The sequence below is a fragment of the Rissa tridactyla genome, chromosome 2 (assembly GCF_028500815.1).
Source record: "Rissa tridactyla isolate bRisTri1 chromosome 2, bRisTri1.patW.cur.20221130, whole genome shotgun sequence".
Classification (NCBI taxonomy): domain Eukaryota; kingdom Metazoa; phylum Chordata; class Aves; order Charadriiformes; family Laridae; genus Rissa; species Rissa tridactyla.
In genome coordinates, this window is record NC_071467.1 from 142,238,280 (window position 1) to 142,255,498 (window position 17,219).

A 17,219-nucleotide genomic window follows, 5' to 3' on the forward strand; every position below is an offset into this window, starting at 1 on the left:
AACTAGAGACAGAAAGAAAGGAGGGGAAGGAACTGGGGAAAGAACATTAAGACAGAAGGAGGGGAAGGATGGGAAGAAATGGGAGGAGAGCAAAGGAGGGAAAGAGAAAGGGAGGAAGGTAGGGGAAAAAGATAACTCACCGAGGGACAAGGAGATGAATTCTGCAGAGGCACTTACATGTGAGAATGCCAGATGCCTTAGATATGAGATTTTGCAGGTACCCACTGCAAAATCTGGATATAGAAAATACAAGGCTAAATCTAAGTAATCTTGGTCTCTGTGAGTTCTAATTAATCCTTATCTTCTAGGCTTGATAATTTTATAATGCACATTTCTGTTTTCAATATTTAGCTTTTTATCATCACTGGAATTCCATGCTGTGGTATTTTAAAGCATGCGATTCACTCCTGAATAAGGTTACAGTGCATCTCATTTCAGAATAGCACAATAGCACAATGACCCCTAAACGCCATAAATCAGACACTTCTTACAAAACAGTATTTTACACATGAACAAAAACGTTCATAAACTCTGCTAACATAACAGCAAGGTTAACTGAATCACATCAGTTAAAGAGACCATCCTGCCTATACCCATCTCCTCCCCTTCATTTTTTAAAATACCTTGCTATATTTTTTCCCAAGATCTCTGCCAAAATTCTCCTCAATAATCCCAAACTATGGGAATTCCATCCCTATTTGACTGACTATATGCTGTAAACTATTAGTTTTCCATTACTAAGGTTTACGTAGGTTTATAGAAGAACCTACGTAGAAGATGCTAGTGCTGAATGGATACAAATTCCTTCTCTTAGCTCAAGGTAGATATTTCACCTTATCCCCTAACATGTCAGTGATGAGATGGTTCTGCCCTAGGCAGAAACTCTTTGCATAAAAGAAGAATCTGAAGGCTGTCAAACCAGCACCCCTTTTTAAACCCAAAACTTCTCTCTAAAGGGTTAAAAAGTAGTTTAAAGGGTAAGCTTTAATAGTGAGTAACTATTAATATAATTTTTTCCACCATAAAATTAAGCTCTTGGGAAAAAAACAATAAAACTCGTGGTTTAAGAAGTTATGTATATCCTAATCTAAAACGAGAAGTGCTTACGTCCTGCCTGCTTGCAGATTCTCTGTTTTTAAACAAATGGAAAGGCACTTTCCTGTATTAATCAAATGATGAAAAGCTCTAGGATGGATTTAAATCTTTTAAAGTGTCATTGCGCTATTTTACTATTGCTTCATAGCGCAAAGAATATTCCTACTCAAGTAAGTCTATCAGCAAGGTAGATTTTCAACCCCTGCTGCAAGAAGTATCAGCAGATTATTTTTTTCCAAGATATAAATCCAAAATCCCTCCCTAGAAGGCTATTCCCTTGCCTAAGCTCAACATTTGCCCTTCTGTCAAAGTTATCTGCTAAAAAATTGTCCATCTGTCTCTAAATATGTTGAAAACTTCAGTAAGAAGCATGTGCAAATTTCCGAGAACAATTTTGTGGCATTTGTAAAAAACACTGTTGGGCTTGGGGAAAAATTAGTCTTGATTACTTGTTCTCCTTGCTTGTCACTCAACTTCTATGTCTCATAAATGGCTGTGACAAACACTAGAGGTGCCAAAGGCAACCAGCACCTCACTCTGGACATAAAAATGGGCTTCGAAGTGCCCTCTTTTTCTCTCCTTAATGCCCTCCAAAAGTCAAAAGATCAACTCTTCAGTCTAACGGGAAGTCAAGCCGACACTGAAAAGCCCAGCTGAAACCATGACTTTTAAGTTCAGAAAACATGACTAATGTCCAAAAAAGGGTAAATTAATACATTTTACATCCACAAATTCATCATTTGACATGGCTCCATTTTTACCAGTGATATTTGGTGTGTAAGACTTTCACGACACAGGTATAAAAAGCTAAATTTTGCCTGGAAATGTACTGACAGAATGAAAATATGCATTGCCTATGGGAAATACCACCTAACCACAAGGCAGCCAGACTTTACTCTAGCTGCAGTTTCCAGATTTTGCTTCAAGCTGTAGCTCTTTGCAGAATCCAAACTTGAGGTGACAAAAGCATTAAAAAAGTGTTGAAAAAAGTGACAAAAAAGCAAGGGCTGTAACATTCACACCTACCACTGTCTGTATTTGCAGAAAAGCAGCAAGAGACTGAAGATCACAAGGTTGTGAACTTGAATAATAAACAACTGGCACATTCCCTCACTCTGGGAAACTAACATCGACACAACATTTCTTCAGGTTTTAATAAAATCTTTCATGTTTGGGGCATGAAAACTGCCATGTTTACAGTCTCTTTGTCTCTCTAAACAAATGCTATATATTTATAGATAGATATATATGTATACACATGTAGGCATATAAAAACACACCAATGTATAGAAAAGTACCAATGTATAGAAAAGTAAAAACAAAATAAAAACTAGTGTAAAATGAAATGATAAAGGTAGTTCTGACAGCTGGGGACTAAAGCAAGTATGAACCTGCTCAAAGACAGTGAAACTTACTGATTTTTGAATGCGAAGCCCTTATGTATGCTACAGAAACTACACAGAAGATTGCACCATTGCTTCAAGCAAGACAAATAAGGTAGTAGAAAAAGGTGAGCTGCAGCAACAAGGTAAACTGACCTGCGCAGGGTTCCCTTTCACAAAATCCCCTCTGGTCCTTGGGTGAGGTAGCCCATCTAAGTCCAGCTTGCTATTAAAAAGGTTACACCACAAACTCCAGTGCAGGCATAAACCTAGCTTTCTGAGCATTAAGAGAAGTACGGGGAATCCGTGAGTTACAATAACATACAGAAGAGTCAAGCCCTGTTACTCAGTAATTTAAAACTCATATGCAATGAATTAATTCATACAATTGTTGAATCATCCAGCTTCCAACACAGTAGGCCAATACTGATGCATTAAACCTTAAATAATCATGGTTATTTCATTAACTCAAAGTACTTTTCCCCCAAATGTACTATAACAAGGCAACCACAAGGTACTAGTAAGCATTGGAAGAAATCTTTTTAGTCATTACTGACAGCTGTATAGAAGTATGAGCTGGTTTAAATAATTTTGTGAAAAGTACTATTATTTACCTGATGTTGAAAGCCACACCTAGTAAAAGTAATTATTGGTATTTTTATTCATTATATAGTGCTAGAAAACTCTTTAATTAGTACTTACAGTTTCTTCTCCGTTTCATTAGGATTCTTAAGCTTCTCTTACAGCCCAGGAATCTCCTGCAGGCACTAAAAACCTGGGCAGGAGATAGCAACTACTTCTATTCTAAGATGAATCTGCTGACAGATCATTAACCATTTATCAAAGAAAAAACACAAGCTATTATCCTGACTTTCTGTAAGCCCTAAATTGAATTGGCCCCTTGCCTAAGAACTGTTACTAACACTACCAGAATTTCCACTACTAATTCCACACCAGTAATAACCTTCTATACTAAGGAGTGAGGTTGTAGCAGTGGTGATTTGGGCTAACAGGAAGCATATGAGAGCTTATCAATGATACCATCTCTACTGCTGACAGAAGTCTGCTAAGAGATAATTCTTCCTTCCAAAATTTGAAGCCTTCACAGACATTTCAAGCTCCCTTATGTCAAGGGGAGCCTTGCCTCTCCTCTGGCCTCCAATTCTGTATTTTCCCTAAACAGAAATGCCTCCCATTTGTTCCCATTCATATGACTCCTACCAAGTACGGTACATCTGGCAAAATGGGTTAAATCCATTTCCTGCGTACTCAAACAATTTCTCCATGTTTTCAGAGAAAACCACCAATTTGAGAAGGAAGTCCAGACTATAGCACATATGAATCATGTCTTTTACTCTAACGTAGTAGCCCATCACTTAAAGACACCTAAGAAAGGTCTTATACAAACACGCATCAATAAAGAACTTGCTATTCTCTTTACTAAAAGATGCAAATAGGTTGAAAAGTTTCTTTGGTTTAGTCGGTTTGTGTCAGCTAATATGATTAAGTACGACCTCCTGTAGATAGATAGTAATCTTTGGCTTGGTACAGCACAAAACCCCAAGAGGGACAATGTGCAGGAGTGGCAAAGGGATACAATTGAACTGTGAAGCACAGATCCAAAGATAGCGTATGCTAAAAGTGAGGAACACAAAACGTGGTTAATCCTTACATTTGTTATACTGATGGCCAAAAAAATCAGGCTTTATATATGGTTCCTATGCCTCCTAGGAGGAACAGCAGCATCAAAACACAGAATTAAAGCATTCCTGATGCAAAGAAGTATCAACAACATCCTTAAGTTACCCTTAACCAGAAAACTATTACATTTATTAACAAGCAACTTGTACTTGGCCTTCCCTTGGACATCCACTAATACTGTTTCCATGATCCCATGGCAGTTCTAGCTTTTATTTCTATATTCTGAGCGAGATTTTCAAAAGAAAAAGAGCCAAGTGCCAAATTATAAGCAGTTTCCACTGGAGCTGGCTGCTTACCAGCAGCTTTTGTGACTAAATGTCTTCTGTAATTCAAAATCTGTGTGATTTTCATCTCTGTCCCTTTCTTCCATGCATTTCTTTACAGCCACAACCAGTTCTCGAGCCTAGGTGTCATCCTTCCAGCCTTCTCTCCAAATCCCTCATTTCAACACAGTTTTTTTCCAAAAAGACTATCCACACTGATTTATCTTCCCAGATAACTGTCAGACTATTTTTTTAGATTGGCTTCAAACAAACGTCCTATGAAATAATAAGCATGAAACTACCAATGAGTGGCTTCATCTTCGCTGTTTAAGCACACAGTTTTGTATTTCTGCGCAGGAACCATTATCCACATATCAGCTTGTAAGTCACCTAGCAGTGTATGACATCTAGTGTTGATATTATTTATATAGCAATACTGATGAAATTACACAGCAAATGCTAACAGGCTTTGCATAATTTCTATTCCATTTCTTAAAAACTATGAATGTATTATGGAGATGTCTCATCTTCCTCTATCCTTCCCTCCAGAAAAATCCTTTCAATCTAAAGATCAAGCATGTTGCTTGATCTTTAATCACACTATTTTTTATTTTCCTTAAATGTCTCAATGAAGTAATTTTATTACATTTAAATTGAAAAAAATTACAAATTTAAAAAAAATCAAATCATCCACAGTCTATATTTTGGCCAAAAGTAAAACTGGGTTCATATACAATGTCATCAAAAATTTTAGCTGGATATTGCATTTAGCTATAAAAGTTAATTAATTATTTCTGATAAATTTACTTCTGTTTATGAGAAACTGCACGTCTCAGTCATTATTCCGGTAACTCCGGTAACTGAGCCAACAGATCTCTCCGGTAAGGAAGCCACGTGAGCCTCTAACCCCAGGGTGAAGTTAAGCCATTTGACACAATGATTCAGCAGTTACCAATCAACTCGACAGAGTCACAAACTCTACCTGGTAACAAAATTAGTTGAAATAAAGATTCAGTTATCCTGGCTGGCAAGGACCAAAGCTGTACTCCTCTACAACCCAAATATAATTTTACTTTGCCTACGGTAAAACATTCACAGGGTTCTACTAAGGAGAACAGACAACGCAGAATAAGAAATCTTTAATGTAAGAAATCATTAATGTATCTCATCTCACCAGTTGCTAATGAAGCAATCTTATTCTGCAATATCTGATTTCCAAGGGAAGAAAAATAAGAACAATGTGGGGACCAGATGATAATTTCAGTAAGAGCATTTAAACAGTGTCTAAACATGTGCAGGGAAGAGCACTGCAACCTAAGGTTCCCACTTTTCTAAAGGACGGAGAAAAACATAGTAGCAAGGAGAAGCGATAACACACTCAACAGTGGCACCTCTAACCGGAAAGCAAGGCTGTACCGTGACCAATGAACTCCATAGGCATCAAATATATTCAACCTATTAAGGTTAAAATAATAAAAAATCAGCTAAAACAAGGTTAGTTTTAAGAGATGAAAACATAGCATCTGACTGGCATTTGAGCTTTGCTTGTAGGTCAGACTTTGTAGGTCAGACTACTATTAAGATAAAGCCTACCCACTGTTTTGTATTTTGTGGGGAAGCCATGAGGAGCACCAGGGAAGCCACCTTGGGAGGCCACACATCTAGTTAGTGAGAACTGAGATTAGTGAGTTAGTGAGAAAAGAGATTTTGAGCTTTAGGGAGAAAACGCAATGGAGCAAGTCAGATAAGGGTTTGAGTTTTTCAACCTGCCTTCGCTGTAGTTTAGAAGACAGTGCCCAACTGGGTGAGAGCCTTAGAGAAACCCAGCAAACACTACTGCTGCTGCTCCATGTCAGCAGCTGCTCCTCTAAGTGTCCCAACTTTTTCTGTCTTTGGCAGTTTTCTCCAGTGAGGATTCAGTCACAGTAAGAACTTCCTCTATTTTAAAGGCTTCCTAATTTTATCAATTCCTCCATCTTCTTGACTGCTCTTGAGACTGGATATCATGAAATGACCTTATAAATAACTATTTTCTACCATCCAGTCACATGCTCTGCTATTGAAGTCACGGACATTTCAGTTCACTTGGTCCTCTTGCTTCTTTATAAACACTCCAACAAATCCTGGAGAGATCATGTTCTTCACATAATATTCTCCTACATCAGATCAAAAACTCCCTTCAGTATTTCATATTCCAAAGCATTTAGTAGGTGACCAAGCCTCATAACCAGTTGAAATAATTAACGTGAAAAGGGTCTTACAGAACCAAACCCTGTATGTTTTTCAGCAGTTGAGCGGAACGACAACAAAACATTCAGATAAACACCAGTGCTCATGCTTGGATGGATCCAAACACTGCGCCGATCATTCACCGCAGACCACGAAAGTGAAATTTAACGCTGTATCACAGTCAGTATCTCCCACAAGAAGCATTCATGTCTCGTACTGTGAAGTGCTCAATTTACAGCTTTGCAGGTGTTTACTATTCAATTTTACATGATTTAGCATATTCTAGGATGAGATTAATATTTTCAGCTCCAGAGATCTACAATGCAAACAACTATAGTTGATCCAGTTCTCTTAGATTCCCTTTATAAACAATGGGAAGAAACAGGCACACAATTCTGGCACACAATTAATTTAAAATATTTTAGGGTCAACTTCACAATAAAATGAATTGTGCTGTCGCCTTCACTAATTATTCTGACTAGATCTATTACCTAGGTCTACACTGACTAAAACAGGAGTCTAGCATGAATAATTCCAATGCAGACATACTTACTTTCATGAACAAAATTAATCTTAAATAAAATTATATTATAAATATCCAATTTACCTGTTAATCATTGATAATTAAAAAGCTTGCTTTTTGTTGTTCAAAAGTAAATAATCTAGACAATGACTTTCTAATAAATTATTCAGATGAAACATTATAATATATTGTAATATTTTAAGTTATTAAAATATTTTAAAATTTAAAATATTAAAATATTTAAGTTATTAAAACAGGACAGAATTCTTTTGTTGTGTTAGAGAAAGAGAAATAGTTAGGTGGATATCTTTTATACTAAAATCAGAAGACAACATTTTTAAAAACTACTTTTAGGAATGAAGCATACGCAACTATTACACCTTCATAATTTTTTCCCAAATGAGCTGTAAAATTGCCTGGAAAACATCAAACAAATTTAATCATTCAAAGATGTACCATGAAGAATGAAAAAAAACAGAAAAAAACCCCCCTCTTCCAGGATTTCTGAACAACCTACTGAAAATGTCTGAATATTCAATACAAATTTCCTTACACTGGGATCCTGTTGTTTTGGTTGATAACTCCATGTTTTTCCCATCTGCCCTCATTAGACAAAGAGCTGCTATTAGCCTTCTTATTTTTCTTTTGCTTGCATTTGTATCAGAAGTACAGTTAGGAGAGTAATTTAAAAGGGAACACCAGTTTTACTACATTGAATAGATTTTCAGAACTTTGATAAAGAAAGACTATATTTTGTAGCACCTTTCTGAACCTTTCAGCATGAATGATTTAGGTCAACTTGGAAATCGAAGTTTAAACATTTACAGAACTTCTGTCTCTGTCGAAACAGTGGAGAGTGAAGTAGCCTGAAGGAGCCTCTTTTTTATTTGCATCTCCAGAGAAAAAAATAATCTGAAATTCAGAGCAGCTTCAACCTTATCAGAAAATAGTCAACTATGGCACCTCTCTAAAGCCAAAAGATCTGCAAAGAAGTTAATAGGGATTCCTCTAATGCTTCTCCTTGATGTATATTTTTGCAGCACAAAAATCCCCTAATATCCTCTTAATTTGAGAGAAGTCATGTTCTGAAAAACAGTTTGCACATATCTCCCTTCCATATATCCAAAAGTAATTTTCAACATAACTGCAACAGGAATAAAAACCAGCAAAACCTAACATGGGAAGAGACAGCATTGTGACCAATGCAACATTCCCTCTGGTATCAACAAATTTTCTGTCAAATTCATCCTATATTACATATCGGTAATGTCAATACACTTTCCTTGATTGCATTACAATTGCTTAGACCAGCCCCTACTGAAACCCCTTAAACAGCCATAAAATCCAAGGTAAGGTAAGGTAAGAGAAGACAAGACAGTAGCCTACATCAACCTGAAATTCAAACCACCACTATGATCTTCTGTCATTCTACTGCAGTGAAAAATACTTCCCAAATTACAGCAATGAAACAAGAAATAATTCCTGTAGCCATATCCTGGGCACATTTACCAGCGTTTCTCTCTGGCTAGCTTAGCTATGCCTTCAATGCCAGAGTTCCTTTACTATTATTACTGATAGGCAGGCATTGAGAATGTTAAAAAAAAGTGGGTTCTTTTTTTTCAGTTTCAGAATTCACCTCTATTTCCAGAATCTCCCATAACTGAAAACCTTTGTTTTTCCTGTTCTAGAAAAAAAAAATCAGCTTCACAAACCTGTCCTGCCTCCCCACAGCCCCATGTTTCTATTGCTACAAACAATCCACTTTTGGCTTGAATACTCACAAAGTGCCCAGACATAGCAGTACGAAGTATACAATGAGGAGAACCTGTCACTGATCCAAAAAGCTTCCCAGCAAAGCTACAACACCGAAAGTCACACATATATTGCAAAATGACAGGTTATCGAAGATGTCTTTTTTCCTTTAACCACAAGTAGTGTGTCCTTGAGATTTCCATCCACCCCATCTCAGCCACCCTCTGGAAAAGCCTTTTCTCTTCTTGTATTTCAGCAGCGGTTCCCCAACAGCCAGACCCTAGTGAGCAACTTTGCACATTGACAGCAATTCTTTTGAACTGAGTAGTCAGACAGTCTCAAAAGTATCAGCATTAGGCGAAAAACACCTGAGGGTATCGGAGGGACTTGATGATCTGAAGACAAATTACCTGTGAGCTCTTTCTCTGAAAATTTTTTACACCCATTTAGTGAATGAAACTTAAATTATCCTCTCAAACAGGAATCTTCTGTCACGACCTTCATTCATGGGGAATCGTGAGAAATGTTTTTAGTGGAGTAAGACCAATGTGTGTGTTTTACAAAGCTCTCAAAATCCACCTGAGTGCTGTATCTTTTATTATTTTTTGATGTTTCTGAGTGCTAAGTAACTTTTTCCTCTTACTTCCAGAAGTCTTACTTATCACCCACTAGAGGCTACCTGTTTATTAGCTTGCAGTGGACACAGTCTGAATAGCAACACCATTACAGTTTTGTAACAGAGATGACATTTCTGAACTAGAGCTGTTAGCAACGAAGGCAAACTTCTCTGAACACTACCGCTGAATAGAAGCGCCACCAGCAGATGCTTAGAGACTGTAGCAGAAAATCACTGAGTAAATCAAACTCAAATTGTTCCTTCAGTATTTACAATATAGTCCAATAAAGAAAACCTGAAATGTTTAGTTCTTTGCTTCCAAAATGGAAAGTAACCTTCTCCTGTTTTCTGGAGAGATTTCAGGGCATATATTTTCTTTTTGTACCTCTCTATTTTTAGTAAAAGGCCCCAGACTGTTAGAGGCTGGCAAAGGGAGGCAAGGCTGCTGCGGCTCTATGTCCCCAGGTCCAGCCAGTAGAGACGGGGTTGCATTCCCAATAGACACACAGGCAAACCTACACATGCAATACATACATACATGGTGGTCCACACAGATGGACGTGGACAGAAACCCTCAGCACTCACACGACCACAAACAACACTGGCAGCCTCATTCTGTTCCCCTCTCTAGGCAAGCAGGATGAAAGCCCACTAGTGGGAAAAATACGCATATAAACACTTGATCCCTTCAGTAACTGGCCTTGGATGCTGTTTATCCCATAACTGGCACTGGATGACCTGGACCTTCCAGCTACCTCGCACACACATATAGTGCAGATCCCCAGTAACTCGCCTGAGACAGTACCAGTACCTGGCCCCTGTATCTTCTCACCTCCAGTTGCCTCAAACAGGCCTTCTACCTGACCTGTGGGCTTAAGGCTGATTTGAAACATGGCTCCCAGGCCACTTATCCCTGCTGGCTAGTCCAGCTTGATATTCACTAGCAATTATACATAGATACGTGTACTGACACGCATGCACACTGGCCTCTCCAGCTGCTGGCAACCCAGGCTCAGGGATGCCTCTGTCATGAGGTCCCTACTTCAGTTGCTGGTACTCAGACCTCCATACGCAAACACGCACACACCAGAGTCCCGTCACCTGGGAAAATAATTAGATAGAGAGTTTAATGAGAAGATAGGACAGACCCCAGTGATCAGGCACGGTCAGACAAACATGATGGTCTGAGAAGCCACCCATTTCATGTCACTGGCCCCTTTTAGCCCTTGCTCTATTCCCCCAAGCATGTTACTCCTCAAACCACCCTGATCCCGATTGCGGGTTGATCTTCACTGGCTGCCAGGTGCCCAGCCAGCCACTCTCTCACTCCCCCTCCTCAACAGGACAGGGGGAGAAAATATGACAGACGAGCTTGTGAGTTGAGACAAAGACAAGGAGATGGCTTACCAGTTACTGTCACAGGCAAAACAGAGTCAACTTGGAGAAATTAATTTAATTTATTGACAGTCAATAACAGTAGGATAGTGAGAAATAAAAATGAAACTGAAAACCCTTCTCCTCCGTTCCCCTTTCTGCCCAGGCTCAGCTGCACTCCTGACTCTTCTACATCCCTCCCCACTGAGCAGCGGTGGATGGGGAATGGGGGCTGGGGTGGGTTCATCATGTTTAATCTCTGCTGCTCCTGCCAGTGCTCCCCTGCTCCAGTGCGGGGTCCCACTCATGGGATGTAGTCCTTCCAGAACTGCTCCAATGTGGGTCTTTCCCACGGCTTGCAGTTCTTCATGAACTGCTCCAGCATAGGTCCTCTCCACAGGATACAGTCCTTCAGAAACAGACTGCTTCAGCATGGGTCCCCCGTGTGGTCACAGGTCCTGCCAGAAATCCTGCTCCTGTGTGGGGTCCTCTCCACAGGCCATAGCTCCTGCCAAGAGCCTGCTCCAGCATGGGCTCTCCATGGGCTGCGGCCTCCTTTGGGGCACATCCACTGCTCCAGCGTGGGGTCCTGCAAGGGCTGCAGTATGGATATCTGTTCCACCGTGGACCTCCATGGGCCGCAGGGGGCCATCCTGCCTCACCATGGTCTTCACCACGGGCTGCAGGGCAGTCTCTGCTCCAGTGCCTGGAGCACATCCTCCCCCTCCTTCTTCTCTGGTCTTGGTGCCTGCAGGCCTGTCTCACATTTCTTCACTCCTCTCTCACAGCTGCTGCACAGTGTTTTTTAGCCTTTCTTAAATATGTTATCACAGAGGTGCCACCAATATCACTGACAGGCTCAGTTTTGGCTAGTGGTTGGGGTTGGTTTGGAGCTGGCTGGAGGCAGTTTTGTCCAGCATGGGGCAGCTCCTGATCTCTTCTCACAGAAGCTATCCCTGCAGCCCCCTGCTACCACAACCCTGCCACATAAACCCAGTACAATCCTCTTCTGTAGACTCCTCCTGACAGGTGTCACAGCTGGGACATGGGGTGGACGGCTCTCCTGTGACAGTCCTGGAGCTGGGGGCTCCTCCCTCTGATGAGCTTACTGGGATTCCCCTGCCTCTGGGCTGCCCTGCGCTCCTGGGGATCACAGAATAGTTAGGGTTGGAAGGGACCTTTAAATGTCATCTAGTCCAATCCCCCTGCAATGAACGGGGACATCTTCAACTAGATCAGGTTGCTCAGAGCCCCGTCCAACCTGAACTTGAACATTTCCAGGGATGGGGCATCTCCCACCTCTCTGAGCAACGTGTTCCCTGAGGGTGTTTCATCACCCTCATCATAAAAAATTTCTTCCTTATAACTAGTCTGAATCTACCCTCTTTTAGTTTAAAACTATTACCCCTTCTCCTATTGCAACAGGCCCTGCTAAAAACTTTGTCCCCATCTTTCTTATAAGCCCCCTTTAAGCACTGAAAGGCCACAATAAGGTGCCCCCCAGAGCCATCTCTTCTCCAGGATGAACAGTCCCAACTCTCAGCCTGCCTTCACAGGAGAGCTGCTCCAGCCCTCTCATCATTTTTGCGGCCCTCCTCTAGATCCACTCCAACAGATCCGTGTCTTTCCTGTGCTAAGGGATGAGCACTCCAACACACAACCTCACCCAAACTCTAACTATATAACCCCGCTAACTGGAGAGAAAATGAGATAGCTGTCAGTTACAGGGAACTGACGAGTGCCATGTAATAACTTCTGTCAACTTCAAGTAGTGTTTCAGAAATTCTTGTTTGTGCTAATTAGCTGTGACCATCAATTTTTGGTTTTTAAACATTAAATGCTCTGTTAAAACAAACTGATCTGTCAGATAAACATTATTTAGGGCTGCAGATCAAACAAAAGTTATACATTAATGGAATGCCTAACTATTTTCCATTTTTTATTTCAGCATTTGTAATATACCAAAGCTTCCCATGACACTCAGGAAAAATTATCATAGAAACAATCCTAGTATTTTAACACACTCTTGCTGAATCTTGTGAAAACAAAAAGAAACTAACAGCAAATTTTCAATTTTTTTACAGCTTGATTATATACTAAATCCAGTTTCTGGGCTGTAAATGTTGGATGAAAGGTGCAGCAGCCGGATGACTCAGACACCTGCTGTGAAACAACTGTGCGGTTCAAAATCATTGAGAAAGTTTGGTTGGCTTATGTTTCTGTCAGTAGACTTCATGCTGGACTATACAAAGTTTGTCCAGGTGAGGAGTTTTGCTTCATGGCCATTTCACCTCTTCTCCAGTTTCTTGTTTCTTCACTTCTGAGATCGCTATACCAGGGTGTCCCCAACTCCCTTTCATTGCAAACTCGGTGCCTGCACTTTCACCGTGTCTTTGGATGGCCACCATGAGCCATGTATCTGGAAATGGGGAGTTTGTCCCTTTGCCTCAGTATTTGTAACAGCATTGCCAGATAGGTTATTTCTAAACATCCCAGAATATCTCTCTCAATGTATTCTGTTATGCAAAAGGTGTACTGACAACTGCATCACACTAATCTATTTTGAGAAAATTTCACACAGTGAATCGTAAAACACGTCAGCTCATATCCACCTACAATAATACAAATACCAGCCTAGAAAGAAAAATTGAATGATATGGTATACATATAAGTGTATGGTATACATATAGAGTTTAAACTACAAGTTAGTGTAGCTACAGATTCCCAAATATTTAAAACATTTGAAGAGGAGATAAATATAAAATATTATAGTATTATGGACATCTCATAATTGCAAATTTCTCTCAAAATACAAACAAATTAAAATTAATGTATTTTTAGCTACTGTACTTCATCAATAAATCAAAGCATTTATTTTAATATTCAATTTATTTAATCTCCGCCATATCCAGGACTTCCCGTATCAAACGGAAGAGGCTTAACTGGAAATTACTTGTGCCCTTTCTACTACCAACTTTGCAAACAGGCACACTGTAAGTCTGATATTTATTCACTCTTACTACTTTGTTTAGATAAAAAGGCTACATTTTTGTGCAGCGTGTCTTAGAGAGTTCTGAACAAAGCCCTTAGAAAGACAGCGGAAAAGTAAACAGTAAAAAAACCTCCACAAATTACTCCTAGCAACAGTGACAATTCTAACAGTCCAGGTTTTCAGAAGCAGACTCTAACAAATAATACCACCTTCACTATGTTTACTGGCAAAAATTTTATTGCAAACCTTGGACTCAAACTAGAAAAAAGAATTATTATTTTGATCATTTGTTTGCAGTGTGTGCAAGGTAAAACCGAGTTGTCCTGTGAGACTTAGGTACTAAAGATCCCATGCAGCTAGTAGTAAAACGTAATTTCTAAAGCACCTTTTTTTTTTTAAACACCAAGTACTTATTCGAGATCTCATCATAATGGTCCAATATGAATTAACTAATGGACTGCTCAGAGGTCAGTAATTATGACTCCATTTCTTTCCATATGTGCAAACAATTTAATGTGTCTTCGTTGTTTCAATAAGGCTATATTTTCTTAAGAGATATTTTCTGGAGAGAAATAACCTGACAACCTCCGAGAAAAAAAAAAAGTCACACAGCAAATGTAAATAAAAACTGGACGCGATTTTAAATTAAGTTTCATTAAATATTTTCTATAATTCAAGAATCAGGATTGGGGGTAAGTTTGGGCATGTTAAGAACTAAACAAAGATTCAGTGATAAAGTGAAAACACCAATTAAAACCAGAAATATAGAATACATGGGGGAGAAGAGAAAAATATTTAGCAAAAATTGAGATAAATGAGAAGTTATACAGTATAAAAAACTGTTAGGTGAATCTAAAACACTGAGGAAAAATTTATGGTGGGAGGCCAGATAGCTAGTAAAGTTACAGTATATGAGGAACAAAACAAACTTTATGAATAACACAGACCCATCAGTAGATATAAACAGAGAGATGAAAAGAATATTAACAATAATACAGTTCAGAATATATTTCTGTTCTATTTCCTAATATAAGGAAGAGGATATTTACAAAATTCTCTGTAACTTACTACCTACTGAAGAAGAGGGTTAGCAATGTCACTCAGTACTAACTTCATGAAATACTAGACGAGAACAGCTTGTACCTGCGATGTCTGGACATGGATAAGATGTTAATCTTTAATTGATCTTAGAGCACTGACAAAAATACAGAAGAATGGAAGTAGATAACAATAGAGATTACTGTACATGTTGACTGCAGCAATATTAAACTTACTCATTGTCAAGATATTAATATTCACTGTTATTATCCAAAATGAAAAATAAAAGCTGCCTGAATAACACAAGAATAAAATTACATTGTGCCATCTGGAAGTGGATACAATCAGTATCGTATCCATTAAGTACGGCTTTACAAACAGATTATTTTAAGACAGGAAAACACATCAGAAAAGGTGGAACAGTTGCTATTTTGAAAGAAACATGGTATGGGAGTCTTCAGGAATCAAGCTAAAACTGTCCAAGACTAATGTTACAAGGAAGGAACAAAGATACTAAAAATAAAATCAAAACCTGTTATACCAGTCTGTGATTGCAGACTGATTTGTATGTTTTCTATTACTACTTCAACATGTCACAAATTCTGTGTCTGCAACACACACATATGGTATATATAACCTAGCTCGCACTCTTGCATTTCTTTAGGTCAGTTATTCACACCCAAGAAAAATTTCAAATCGTACTCACCCTAGTATACGGTTCATTCCATGCCTAGCAGCATAATGGAGCGGAGTATTGTGCTGGTATGTTTCTCCGTAAGAAGTATTTGGGTCAAGAGTTTCTTTTAGTTGAGGGTTGCTCTCATAGATTTGGCAGGCCAAGTTTTCATCTCCATTTATAAGAGCTTTGCGGAATTTGGTGGTTGTATTTCCCATGTTGCTGTCCTAGCTATCAATGGCACTTTTTCCTTTCCCTTTCATCCACTCGTTGTACGGTTCTGTAACATGCTTCACAGCCTAAAAAGACAAACGATGTTTCAGTCATTCTGTAAAACACTCCTTCCTAGATGAACTCACCCAGAACTACAGCACTGTAAGCAGGCATGTGAAGAAGTACATGGGGCCTGTAAACTCTACTCATGAATTGCTGAAGTCCCAGTACAACAAATACACACAATTTCCCAGTTCTTCACAGATTATTTCCCCGATAAATTGTGCCATCTCCCTGCACAAGTATCTTCACTACCTATACTCTTCGAACATATGAAAAGGAAAAAAAATGGCCAGCATCCACTTGTATTAGAAGACCGGGATGAACACTGAACTTCCATGAATGAGAAGTGAATTAGAAATGAAAAGTGATTTCAAAACACAGTAGAACCAAAGCAAAGTTCTTAAAAACGGAGGTAAAATTCTTCAAAAGCATGCGAGAAAGCAGACATCAGTTTAACTTTTACTTAAAGAAGAGCATGTAAAAATGTGCTTGAAGCACCTGTGCTTGTGTAGGTGGGTGTAAACAGCACCTTTCTGTGCCAGCAAGATGAATGCAGGACCCATCTCAACAGTTCTGCTAAGCAGACTCTTTGAAACACCTAACCCCATTTTTAAAATGACACTTAAGAGATCAACAATGAATGGGTCCATGCAATGCCAGAAACTACACAGGCACAAACACCTGACAAGTACTTCCAAGTACTTTCCAGCTGCTATGCTCCCCAGCCTCTCACCTTTACCTGATGGAGGGGACCAGCAGATTGAGCTGCATACAGACAGGGCAGACAGAGCACCTCCGCTCATGAGATGGTCAAGAGAAGCTTTATCAGGTTGTGCAGTGGGAAAGAGCACATGTTGGTTTATGTCAGAGGGACAGACAGAGGACTCAGCACCAGGCTGCAGCTGGTAGCACAGTGAACCTTCTAGGAGGTCTCTTTTGTGTACGAGTCATCCCATCCAGACCGCTCCATGCCAGACCTTTCACCCCACAAAGCACACACTGGGATCCAAATATGCCAGGCACAGCAGGTTAGGAAATTGAGATCTACTGTGTTGGGCACATAATCAGACACAAGCTGCTTTGTGCCCAATACCTTATATTCAACTTGTTGGGACTATCTCAAAACTTCTGTTTCTACATTAGCACAGTTACTGATGCCCAGGCAGCCTTAGAGACAGAAGAAATAGAGGAATCCAAGGGATCTAGAGCTGCAGAAAATCCAAGGGAATTGGGATGTGGATGCAACTCATGTGAAAAGGATTTGGGGAAACATGGGGAAGAGCTGCAATGAGATATTTTTAT

At 39.5% G+C, this 17,219-nt stretch overlaps 1 protein-coding gene across 12 annotated transcripts in view; it reads right to left on the reverse strand.

Annotated features, from left to right (window-relative positions):
• ANKIB1 (ankyrin repeat and IBR domain containing 1) overlaps positions 1-17,219 on the reverse strand; it is a 103,506-nt gene that overhangs the window by 54,378 nt on the left and 31,909 nt on the right. For all 12 annotated transcript variants that reach the window (XR_008465043.1, XR_008465044.1, XR_008465041.1 and 9 more), the window contains one exon: positions 15,672-15,940. Coding sequence is in view for 8 of the 12 variants with exons in the window: in XM_054192778.1 (XP_054048753.1) it covers positions 15,672-15,859 (188 nt within the window). In the remaining 4 variants the exon portion in view is untranslated. The remainder of the gene's footprint in view (positions 1-15,671; positions 15,941-17,219) is intronic.